At 42.2% G+C, this 13,327-nt stretch overlaps 1 protein-coding gene across 1 annotated transcript; it reads right to left on the reverse strand.

Annotated features, from left to right (window-relative positions):
• Nucleotides 1-415: 415 nt before the first annotated feature.
• On the reverse strand, nt 416-9,801 carry OLFML3 (olfactomedin like 3). The gene is made up of 3 exons (XM_015411434.1): nt 9,612-9,801; nt 8,733-9,018; nt 416-2,654 (listed from the first exon to the last, which is right to left on the reverse strand). Exons 1-3 carry the CDS (start codon nt 9,720-9,722, stop codon nt 1,870-1,872), a joined length of 1,182 nt encoding a protein of 393 aa, XP_015266920.1. The 5' UTR covers nt 9,723-9,801; the 3' UTR covers nt 416-1,869.
• Nucleotides 9,802-13,327: the final 3,526 nt, after the last annotated feature.

Raw genomic sequence — 13,327 nt, forward strand, 5'->3', positions numbered from 1 at the left:
ACCTACAAAAACATGCAGCCAGTCCTCAGCATTCACAGTATTCCTTGCAGAAATTAAGAAACAGGGAGAGAAATATAGACAACATGAGAGAGTGACGCTGGGACTAAAAAAAAAATATATCTAGTGGTGTAATTAGTATGTAACATATATGAAGAAACAGGTCTACCCAAAGTATGAAGATACAGGATTCCAGCAGCTCAAAAATACAGTCCATTATCATTGACCTTCAAGGGAGGGAGGAGAGACAACAGCTATTGAATCCTGGGGACTAAAGAAATATTACAGTGTGCTCAGTGGTAGAGCATCTGGCTTGGCATGCAGAAGGTCCTAAGTTCAATTCTCAGCATCTTCAGTTAAAGGATCTGGCAGTAGGTGATGTGAAAGACTTCTACCTGAGACTCTGAAGAGCAGCTGCCAGTATGAGTAGACAATGCTGACTTTGATGGATCAAGAGTTTGATTCAGTATAAAGCAGATTCTTGTATTCACTTCCCAAAATCTTGTTTCCTCATAACTGGCATAAACATAACTTGTTTGCCATGTTCATACCCTCCTCACTCCTCTTGTCTCTTTTCCCACATGAAATGTGATTGAAAGCTTCCTGGTTTGGGAAGCCTTCAGTTAAACTCCAATTTGCTGGCAAGGACTAAATGTGGCCTTGATTTCCTTTTGAGAGAGATTCTTCCTGCAAGTCCTAGGACAATTCCATCTCAATAGATCTTTGCCTAGACTGATCACAGAATTAGTGCCTCTTTAATAAGGAACCAAGTTTTGTGCGTAGAAAATCAGAGGTAAATTGCAAATCAGGGGCAGATCTCACAATGAGGAGCTGCAGCAACTACTTTTTCATATGCATGAAAAAATGTCTGAAACAAACATCCTTGGATTCACTGAGAGGAGACATTAAAAAATAACAAGAAAAATAATAAGGTACAACAACTAAGCAGGAAACTGCCACCTGGACTGCCCAATTATAGCATCTGAGTTCCCAGAAACACAAGTTCCTTTTGAAGGGCAGAAAAAGTAAGAAGAACAATATGTTTTACACTCTTGTTAAATTAACAGAAGCCGCTGGGAATATCTTTTATAGCAGTGCAAACTCTAGTTGTCTGGCCTTGGAGTCATGAATGCCTGCCTGCTCACCCACATGGGCAATGAATTGAAAATCCTGCTGGGCTGTGTTTTTGCAGACGGGAAAGTCTACAGAATTGGCAATTCTAGTTGGGAGATGCCAGCTTGATTTCTAAGTTATAGGGAAAATCTGGGGATATGTATCCCTCTCTAGGAACTAGGTTTGGTTAAAAGTGTTCTGCAAGTTATTGTATAGAACATACGTGTGTGTGTGTGTGTGTGTGAAGTAGATAGGAAATTTTAATTTTAAAAGGCTATTTCAGTTTTACTTTAGCTAAAACCAAAAAAGAATGATAGTTTCAATAAAAGATATAGATAATTTCTGTTCTACTTAAATGTCCTTTTTTAACAAAAGAAATTATCTGCATTTCTATTGGAAAATGCCTTTCTTTTGTTGTCATTGTTCAGTTGTTTTTCTGCTTAACTTGTTGAAACCAAATTAGTCTTTTAAAAAAGAAAGTAAATATCTTCTGTTAATACATCCCATCCAGTAATTTGCAGAACAGTTGTAATCAGTTACAACTGTATATATACACTGTATACACACACACACACACACTTCATGTCAAGAACTGATGAATGTGAAGACATCTTTCTCTCTTTTTTAACACTCAAGCTGCCACTTTCGGTGGCTGCAGATTTTCTCTGGAGCTGAACATGCCACAATGCCACTTGGCATGAATGGGTGGCAGAGTCACAGAAACATGTCCCTCCTCTCCAACAGAGCCCCTGGGCTTTTTCAGACCTCGGTCTTCTTCTTCATCTCCATACGGTAGATGATCTGATAGCCATCATCCCAGGCATATATCTGCCTCTCTTTGGGACTGTATTTCATGCTGGAGTGAGAGCCATACCGCTTGGGGAAATAGACCAGGCCAGCATCTTCAGATGACATAGAGCCACTGACATCAAAGACACACTGGATACGAGACCGACTGGGCAGGCGGGTATTATACACCACATAGAGGGCTCCACAGATGATAAAGGCACTCTCAGCGTTCTCACGGGGGCATGGTGTGTCCCACATTTGCTCAATGTCTAGAGACGCAGGGTCTAGTTTGGCCAGTGCAATGTTCTTCTCATTCTCTTGTGTGGCGTAGATGGCCCAGAGTCCTTCCTCATCAGCTGCCAGCTCAATGTAATTGTAAAATGAAAGACCAAAGACAGGGATCTGTTCCTCCGCAGGGAAGACAGAGCTATCAACAATAGTTTTGTTGGCCAAACTGAATTTGATGACCTGGAATGTTCCATGCCGCCGAATATAATAAAGATGGCCTCCATATACCAAGTGTCCAGTGCCTACCCATGGATAGGGTAGCCTGATACGTGCTGCTTTTCGAGTAGCAGAAAAGAGTGTGAATTCTCTCATCCTGGGAAAGACATACACAGTATCGTTGCTGGTGCCATCAAACACATAGATCTTCTCTGAATTCCCTAAGGGGTCTTTGGTCCAGAGACCAGCAGTGCTGCCAAAACGCTTTAGAATCTTCATGGCTTTCACTTGGGAGATAGTATCACTGCAATCTATAAAGAATAGTTACAGAAGGTGAGCTTTGTTCTGTAACACAAATCCATAGCTCAGAATTTCAAAAGAAGTATACTAAAATACAACATATAAGCCTTATTCAGATGTCATAATAAAAGACAGATCCTGTTGGTCAGCAGTAGAACAAATTTTAGAGTCCAGTGGCACCTTTAAGACCAACAAAGGTTTATTCAAGGTATGAAATTTCGTGTGCATGCTCACTTTTTCAAGTACATGGGAATGGCAGGTAAGGTTCAAATTTATCGCCAGAGAATGAACAGCAAATCAACATGTAACATGATGATGTTCAAGATATGCAAAGTGAAAACGAAACAATTTAGTTTTGTTCAACTAAATAACAAGCTCATACCATGAATAAACCTCTACAATAAAAGATAGTTTAAATTGCAGTTTGTTGCACAAACACTACTTAGACCTCTTCTGCACTTCAGTGTTGCCACTGTTTCCCAGAGAGTAGAATCCCCAGCTGGTACTCCGGCTTTGTGGCCGGATAATGATGCAAAAGGGCATTGATTTCGGGGAATTTTTTTCTTGAATTTGGATCCAACCCTCCCCATGTGTTCCACACTTTTCTTTAAAATGGGTTGTGCATCTGTGTCATCATGTACTTTGTCAGCACCAGAATCTCCTCTTTTTTTGTGTGCATGTGCAGTAATGTTATAACATCATAACATAGTTTTTTTTTTAAAAAAGGCTGGATGTATTGTGGGGAACAGCATGTTTGCCACCATGGCTAGTGATCATGGAACTGGATACACCAATTCATAACAGTGAGAATGAAGAAATAATACAAGCGCGTGGCAACAGAACCTACCAACACACACAAAAAAAGAAAGAAATCTCATGGATAGGTAGTTGTATGGAGAAAGGTACATTAAACCTCACCATTTTGTCTCTGAGTTATAATGCAGTGATATTATTACGTTTTTTAAAAATCAGCATTTTAACACTATCAAAACTATCCTTAAAAAAACCCAGTTTGTTGTTTGTGGAACTTGGGAGTGTTGTAGCCAGGGATGGGGTGTACACAGACGTGACACTGATGCCACAAAAGTGTGGTGGGAAACAAAATTCAATTTCGGGAATTCCACTCTTGAAAACTGTGAAGAGGGAAAAATCACAGGAAAAGTGAATCCAGAAAACATGGGGTAATGGGCAGTAAATTCGAAGCTACTCCTGGAGCAGCCAAAAATTGTGCAGAAAGTTTTATAAACATTGATGATTTAAGAATGCCAATGTGGCGGTTTGCACATGTGTGGAAATGGTCTTAGTCTACCAAACATAGCAGACCGCAGTGCTTGTAAACCCGTTATTCTTTTGCTAGACTCCTTTTTCCCCTCAAGCAGAATCACAGAATGCTGTCCTGAACTCTGTTGTACTGTGTGGCAAAACACTACTTCCTATGCAGTCTGCTCATTATGTATCATCTAAAATCAAAGGGCAAGGAAAGGACAGAGAAGTCTAGGGCAAGAGATCTTTTGATCCCTTCAGAGATCTTCTACTTTCAGTTAAACTAATTATCAGCCACCTCTCCTCTTTTCAATCTTCATTCCCTAAACTTTTTTTTTTGCTCTGAACGAAAATAAAGCTTTTACAGCCTTTCCCCCTTTTCTCTTGCTATTTTACTACATTCCCTAAATTTGCTTTCTCTCAGAAATTAAATGAACACTTGAGAAGAAACATATGTTCATAGCCAGGTCACTCACTTTCTTGCTGTCTCCTGGGATCCAAAGGTGGATTTTTAAGGGGATTTTTTCTTTATGGGGAGGAAGGTATGTCTGTTGACGAGCATGGAACTCGCAGAGGCGGCGGAATGCCATACCAGGGGTCCATTCATGAAAGCAACCTCAGGAGAAGTCCACCATATGCTGTCCTGTATGTTTTTAGAGCTTCTTACACACCAGAGATTTGACAATAATACCACCCACTCAGCATTTACAGCCCCTCAGAGGGGCAGGACCCATGCTGCTCAAGCCTGGCTCTCACACTGTGGCCTCCAATAGGCCTCTTTCTTCCCCCTCCTTTCCTTCTTCCTCCAGGTTCAATTTCCTCTTCTTCTCAGTCCCCCTACCATCTGCTGGCCTCCACTGGCCTAGAGACCACAGCACCGCACCTCCATGGTTACCCTCTAAACCCCACCCAACATCACTCTCCCTGTGTCTAGGTGCTAGGCTTGACCACCTCCTCTCCTAGCTAATCTTCCGCCCTCCAGGTAAGGCCAGACATTTGGGCTGGATTCCAGTGGCCCAGGCATTGGTGGTTATGGGAAGGAGGACACAGAGCAGGCAGATGAAGGGAGGGTATGCCCTGAGAAAACGTTATCATAGCCGCATGCCACTGGAGCAGCTACATCATTCTGCTGCTCTGTGTGACAAACATTAGCCAAACAAACAAAACTCGGTCTTCTGAACTGGGATGTAAAACATCTCTTCTTCTACTAACCATTGTTTAAAAAGTCAGAATGCCAGCTGAGCTTCCACCAACTACTCACTGCTTCTTGGGAAGCCTGCAAATCAACGGTGTACTAAAATGGAGTTTAATCAAATGGTGGTTTATAACCCGTAGTTTAGCATGAGGTCTGAATGCAGTACAGTCAGGTGAGCAAATCACAGAGTTGGATTCACACTAAATTTTCATGAATGAAATGGAATTTTCCTGCGTCCTCCACCCACTACAGCCTATTTAGAATGCTGTTCTTGTTGGGATAGGAGGCTACTCAGGCACAACAAGAAGAGGGCATCAGTGGAAATGGCCAATCTAGTTTGGATGTAACCTATAAATGACAAAATGTCTGCTTTGTTCAGAATCTGCTGGACTTCCCACCCACCCCCCTGCCCAGATTTCTAGAAGTCTCAGAAATGCCTGTCATGAATATGTCTGCTGCTCAACTTTCAAAGAGCTGTCGTTTACAGTCACATTAGCTCCAGCAGTAAAGTGTTCCGCTTATGTTCTATTTGCATGGCCACCTCAGTGAGGATTAAATTACTAATATTCCTTTTTTAGTTTGCATCCATGCTGAGAAAAAAAAAAAGGTAGTGTTTATCGTGTATTCCCTTGCTTGGAGTGATGCCTCTGAAAAGTGTACTCCAACCAACTATGTTAATTCAAGAGAAAAGAAATGGTTGCGCTCTGCTCCAGAACTCTCCCCATGGTCTTTAAGACTGCTCACCTTCCCCACAAAGCTCTCCTGGGTACCTGAGTAGATACAGATGGTTGCAGGGTTTTAATTTTCCCTGTTCACCATCATAATTTATTAATTATAAAAGGACTTACAATATCCAAGGCATTGTACAGATGTAAAATCATACAAACCCCTTCCTTAAGGTTCACAATTTAGGAGGGGAAGATAGGGAGTTGTGCTCCCATCACAGTAGATCCATATATGGCACTCTTGTCACTGGATCAAGATAATGGACAATAGGTCTCTCCATGGCTATCAGCCATTGCAGCTAAGACTAAAGTCCCCATGCTCTCATGGAGAAGCCCAAAATAACTAGTACCACTATCTGTACTCTGTGGGGTACATTGCCATAGAGTCTACCCTCCAACGCATCCATTTTCTCCAGGGGGACTGATTTCTGTAGTCTAGAGATGAGCTGTAATTCCAGGGGATCCCCAGGTCCCACCTGGAGGCTGGCAGTGGCAGCCCTAAGATAGATGGACCAATGGCATAAAGTAGCTTCATATGTTTGTTATTCATTTACATCCAAAACTGTAAAATGCACCATTTGGCAATATATACTTTATATATTCTTTATCAAACCTGGCCCTGGACAGCTTAAATGAGATCCAGATACTCACTGAGCAGCTGAGTCCAAGCTTGCTTGTTTACAAAACATCCTAAACAACAGTGAGTTGTTTCTGATTTATTTCTGGCAAACTGTTTTTTTCTTTTCTTGGCAATGTGCAGCTTAGCTTTAGTGACTGATATCTAAGCCTTTCTTAATATCTATAGTCCTGCCATTCCCGGTTTCAGTAGTTGACAGAGCAGGACAGCAGTGCAATTACTGCTGACTGAAGAGGACATTGAAATGTTTTGTTGGACACACTTCCTGCCCAATTCTCCTCAGGAGCTAGCAGGCAACAGAAGACTCCGTCCGTTTCCCCAAAATCTAATGGACTGGGGGAGCTATTTGCCTCATAGTGTGGCTGCAAGTACACATATTCAGAGCAAACACAGACTTCTGATGGGGCAAATAATGACCCCACTGGGGACATTTTGGGTTAGGAAAATGATGCAGGGTGGACTCACCTAATCTAGTTACACTGATCCATGCTATTGTAACACTGAGGATAGATCACTGTAATGCACATTGTCTGGGAATGCCCTTGAAGATGACTCAGACACTCCATATGGACCAGAATGTAGCAGCTCATCTACTGACAGGAGTCAGTAGGACTAGTCATACGACAGCAATATTACATCATATACATAGGTCAAGATGGGTAGCCACGCTAGTCTGTCTGTAGCAGTAGAAAAGAGCAAGAGTCCAGTAGCACCTTAAAGGCTAACAACAATTTGTGACAATTTTTTTTATTTTGTTAGTCTTTAAGGTGCTACTGAACTCTTGCTCTTTTCTACTACATCATCTAGTTTGCTTCCAAACTCAGTTGAAGGTGGTGTTTTTGACCTTTGAAGCCTGTTACTGTCTGGGTCTCACATACTTGAGGGATCATCTCTCCCCACATGAGCCAGGATGGATTTTAAAATGCTCCCTAAAAGAGGTGAGAACTGCAGCTGTCCAGGTAAGAGTGTTCTCAGGATCAAACCAGATGCTATAGCATCCACTGCCACCACTATTGCAGAGGTAAATTCAAGCCATTTAAAAATGCTGCGAGGAACCATCCCTGATTGGGCCCACAGTACAGTGGGATGAGGCAATCTTCCCCTCCCCCCATACCTTTTAAATTGCTGAAACAGCCACAGGGACCTGTTTTGGCACTTTAAAAGCTGCAAGGGGACAAGATCACCTAATCTGTGCACCCTTGTAGCATTTTTAAATGGCTCATGTTTACCTCTAAAACGATGGCAGCACCCATAGGTTGTGGACTGTGTAATGTTTGGTTTAGCATCCAGTAGCAAATCAGTCAATCCTAAAAGAAATCAACCCTGACTGTTCCCTGGAAGGCCAAATAATGAAACTGAAGCTCAAATACTTTGGCCACCAAATGAGAAGGGAGCATTCACTGAAAAAGACCCTGATGCTGGGAAAGATTGAAGGTCAAAGAAGACGGGGACGGCAAAGGGTGAGATGGTTAGACAGTGTCATAGATGCAACGAACATGAAATTGAGCAAACTTCAGAGGACGGCGGAAGACAGTAAGGCCTGGCGTGATCTGGTCCATGGGGTTGCGAAGAGTTGGACTCAACTGTGCGTCTGAACAACAACAAAAAAGCTGCCCTGTCTTTGTAATGACAGTTGAAATAAAGCCACCTCCTCTCTCACACAGTTCAGATAGCTGTGTAAGGCAGTGCTGTTAACTTGAGCTTTTACTTGAATTGTTTTGATTAAGTCTAATGTTTAATGATTGTTAAGAGTTTTATACCACTTTCACATGATTCTCAAAGTGGTTTCCAAATATAAACCAGTTTCAAACAAATTTTTGTTTGAAACTGGTTTATATTTGGAAACCACTTTGAGAATCATGTGAAAGTGGTATAAAACTGTTAAATAAATATTGAGGGGCTCTGAGCTATCTTGCTTTTTTCTTTGGTAACTGGCCCTCATCAATTTCATATTGCCAATTTTAATAGCCTTGCCAGTTTTCAATCATTAACTCTTTAGGTCAAAAAAGAAAGTGGTCAGGATGCATTCCCCAAAGTCTATCTAGACTGCACATTTAGACTTTTAAAACAAGGCACATAAGTACATGGCTGTCCCCCCTCCCCAAAGCAAGACAATTGCATTTGCAGCTAGGCCTGTACACACATATTTATCTCACAAAGACCAGACACAGCACATATGGATTATGTCAGAGACTTGTGGGAATGTGTTGCAGCTGCCTTGCAGAAGCATATTTGTCATCCTGTTCTAGCTGTGAGGACCTCCTCTCACCTGTCAGTTTCTCATACTTCTCATTCTTGCGCTTTTTGCCAGTGGAGACCTGATTTTCCATGAGCTTCTCATCTACCTCCACACAAGATGGAGCAGGATTTTGGGTTTCAAGGTAGTCCACCTCACGCTCCAGCCGATCCACGCGCACGGCTGTGTTCTCTACCTCTGCCCGGATCGTTTCCCGTTCTTTCTCCACTGATTCCAGCATGGACAACACTTTGTTTTTAAAATCCCTCAGCTCACTGGAGTAACGACTACTCTGATCGTGCCACTGGGAGATCCGCTCCTGAGGAGAGAATGGGAAGCAAAAACGTCTTCTTGAATGACTGCAGAAATTAGAGAGCCTTGACAGCCTTTTTTATCCTCCCAGTTGGTGTTTTGGATCCAGCCACTAATACTCAGTAGCCATTGTAGCATTATCAAATAAAGATATAATAGCAAATATTTTAATAGAAAGCTGTGCACCTATTGGGTTCTTAAATGAGGGATTCTATAGAGCCATGAAATGCTAAAGAACAAGGCTGGCAAAATTATCTCAGAATGTCTTGAACTCACTGTAAAGACAAACTACACCAACAGGGCAGCCAGAAACTTCCCCATTATCTACCCCAGCCTCTCAACCCGCCAACGCTTGTGGGTGAAGGGTGGGTATGACTCTGTTATAGCTCAGCTCCTTAGCTTAAACTTTAGGTCAAGAATCATTTTCAAACCCCTGCATCCTTGAAATCAGTCCCCAGTTAGACACTGTTTCTTCTATCTGGCTGCCGCAAGTAACCCCAGACCCAGCATCCACAACAGCAGAATTGAACTCTCCTAGCACTGTGTGCATCAGATCCAGAGCAGGGTGCATCATTTGCCATTCTAGTCTCATGTTCTCACCTCTAAGACAGACAGCCTTCTTTCCACGTACTCCATTAACTGTTGTTGTTGTTGCCCGTGGATAGCATCAGCCAGGATAACCAGCAGAAAAAAGGCATTTTGGGGAGCCATGACTGTACCTGGGGTCTTGCGCTTTGCTAGCGATCTCTGCACCGGATTCTAGCTCACACCATTGGAATGTTTTGACAGTTTCTTCATAAAAAGAGGGGAGTGGAACACAGGCTCTCCTTTGCTAGTTTTTATTGAATCCAGATGGCTACACTTGGAGGAAAGAGGCTGCTCCAGTGAGGCTGGCTTTGAGTATTAACCACTTTCCTGCCAGAATCATTTGAGCACCAAAGGAGAGAGGAAGTTCTGCAGTTCCATAATTAGCTAGGCAGCATGAATAACCTCTAGGTCAGGAGCTGCAACCTAATGGCAGTGAGGAGCAAGCTAATCTTTGCTGGGGCCTCAATGCTGGACCTCTTGTCTGAGGATAACAACTCCTGAATTAACTTCAGCTGCCACAACTGAAATATTTGCTTGTATGGACAATGTGTCATTTCATCCCTCTGGTATGTCCCTTTGGTGGGAATACCCAGTGGCTGGTGGGATTTTGTCTAATTATATCAGTGTGATTTGAGTCTGGGGAGGGGAGAGACCATCGGGGTATGTGATTCGGTCGGCCCAAATAACTGGTGATTATTTCACGCTGGTTTTAGGGGACAAAATGAAAAATGGGGTCTTAGCTGCTAAAGAGGCCAAAATAAATACTTAGGGCTTAAGAATTTATTATAGAGGTTAGCTCATTTCTTTATGTAAAGCAAAGGGGAAAGCTGTTTCTGAATTTACTGTGCTGAAATTTGTACACAGTGAGCATTATCATGTAATCACAGTACGCAGCAATCTGTTCTGGGGCACCCAAACCTGTTTGCCTGGACCTTTCAATATTCTTTGGTAGGAGGGCAGATTTTATGAAACATGTTATTCTATTGATTCACCTTCTTTCCACATGAAGCTGCTTGATAGTCAGACCACTGATCCTCAAAACAGAGTCTTGGATTCAAAACCCAGCCCATACCTTTGACGTGTCAGGAGAAGATTATCCCTTAATTCACTTCAAACCAGGGGTCTTTATTACTCCACTTCTCCCCAATGGGGACTTAAAGCAGCTTACAACCAGTGTTCCCTCTAAGCTGAGGTGGTGAGAGCTAGCTCAGTTTTTTAGCCTCCAGCTCAGATTTTTATCTTAGCTCAGGAAGGATGGCTCCAGAGCAGACTAATCTATGGAGTAGCCAAATTGCTCGCTCACAAGTTAATGCCAGTAGCTCACAAAGTAGAAGTTTTGCTCACAAGACCCCACAGCTTGGAGGGAACGTTGCTTACAACATGTTCTTTCTCAGAATAAAAGGGCCATGACAGGAAGCCAGATTTTAAATCAAACCAAACACCATAATTCATATTCTAAAACAGCTGTGTACAGGGCAGAGCTCATAGAGCAGGACTTTGCCCCTTCTCTTCCCACTGTAGCCCACTGAGCCCCTGAAATGTTATTCCTGTAAGTCAGAAGAGCTCACCCATAGCACAGGAGGCAAAGGGGGAACAATGAGGAGGAATCTGCAGAAATCACCACACACACACACACACACACACACACACACACACACACACACACGAAGTGTCCTTTCATAATTGGAAATAGAGTGTAATATACAAACCCATGATTTTCAAGCAATTTGCTGCATACATCAGTTGTATTCTTGTACATAAATTGTTTAGCAAGAGCAGATTTGGAAGATCAGTAACAATAAATGACTCTGAAACAGAAACAAATGGAAACAAGTCCAGAAACATTTTACATCTAAATGTGCTACATTTATGAGGGGATAGCAGTAAGCCCCTCATTCACAAAGACAGACATAAGCCACTGTTTCCCTATATTAGCAAAGCAATCAGGTTTTTCAGCAAATTGCAATGAGATCAATATCTGTGTGACAGTTTTGTAACATGATGGTAGAATGCAAATTGTTTCTGGTGAATTGTCTTTCTCTGGTCCTTCAAGATTACATGCCCTGCAGTTACAGGACAGACCATTTTCATGATGAAGGCCTGCAGGGGGCATTTAATCAGTGTCCCCATTATGAGCCAGAAGAGCAATGGGAGCCTGGGAAGGGAGGGCCTCCTTGCTCAGTCGAATTGTACATCACTTTTACCTGCTCTGCTGCTGTCTCCCCACCACCACCACCACCTTCAGTCCTGTGGCCACTGCTCATTTCGATTCCAGGCAACCATTGTGTTTAATGGTAAGAGAAAGGGGGGGTGGACTTTCAACATTCATTCCAATGTTAGAAAAATTGTGTATAAAATGTGAGATGAGCTGTTTGAGCATCTTTTTCCCCTCCCCAAATACAGACCAGTCACTACGTATTGCTTTTTCCATGGGGCATCAGCCATTAAAACTGCATAAGAATTAGACTGAAGGTCTACTGAGTAAATAAAACAGCTCAACTTCCTGCTGGGGGGGGGGGTTTTTGCACAAAATTGCTTTCTACTCAAAGCCTTATGGTGCCATCTAGAGGCTGTGCCAAAATCTGCAGTAGTAAATTAAAGCAAATTCCATTAAAGAATCCATAGCAGATCTTTCCAGAGACTTTCAATTGATGGCACTCTCTCTTTTTTCTGTGTTCCTGTAGATAATATTCGGATGTTCTGAAACTTTTCACGTTACCTCTGCTATAAAACAACCAGAGCTCAGACTTTCAGCCCACTTGCATGGATATTTTCCACTAATGAAGTCTAATGACTCTGCCTCAGCCTCTGCAAATGTCTTTTCCTTACCCTGCTACTTCAGCTCTGCAGGTATAATACACAAAAATATACAGGATGGGAGTACACAGACTGAACAGGGAAGGAACAGTGCATCCTTCTACTAAATTAATGTGGCCAAGTCATATAGTTAATATATAAATTGATGTTGCTGTTCAGTTTTCACCTATGTTGCCATCTGCTAGAAGCAAGTGAAAGACTGGAATTTTAATATCTGTAAGATGTCTGAAGATGAGGGCACTTCTGAGTACATTCAGAGCAGGGTTATTAGAAGTTTAAAAAGGTAGGTAGCCATGTTGGTCCATAGCAAAATTCAAAAGCAAAAGTCATGTGATACCTTTATCAAGACCAACCAAAATAACACAACATAGCATGTAAGCCTTCAAGTTCTCCAGAACTCTTCATAAGGTTGGATGTTAAAAAACAAAAAGGGGAGGGGCACAACAAGATTTTGGAGCTCATGAGCATTGTCTGAATCTTGAGCAGAATGCTTATCTCATTTCAGTGAGTACAGGTTCTAGCCATGGCAGTCGGGGGGGGGGGGGTCTGAAAGGCATCCAACTAAAAAATATAAAAGCCAGTAATTAATAAAATATCTCAGTGATGTCAGACAGAGCAGACGGGTCGCTTAAAAGGCCTAGATCAAATGTCATAATCCTTACACTAACAACAGTAGAGATTACTTTTACTTGATGCACTAAGTATTGAGTCAAAGGCAACCAAATTGGAATACTCAGTTTTCACAAGATCTTTCTCTTCCACCTGGAGAATCCCTCTCTTTGTTGGCTAAATTCTGATTATTTGCAAGAGAGAAGATAAAGGTAGCCTCTTTGGTTCATAGCAAAAGCCAAAAGCAAAAGCCATGCAAAATATTTTATTGAGCCCAACAAACATACAGTGTAGAAGCTTAG

Source organism: Gekko japonicus, unplaced genomic scaffold, assembly GCF_001447785.1.
Source record: "Gekko japonicus isolate JY-2015 unplaced genomic scaffold, Gekko_japonicus_V1.1 scaffold437, whole genome shotgun sequence".
NCBI classification, from domain to species: Eukaryota; Metazoa; Chordata; class Lepidosauria; order Squamata; family Gekkonidae; genus Gekko; species Gekko japonicus.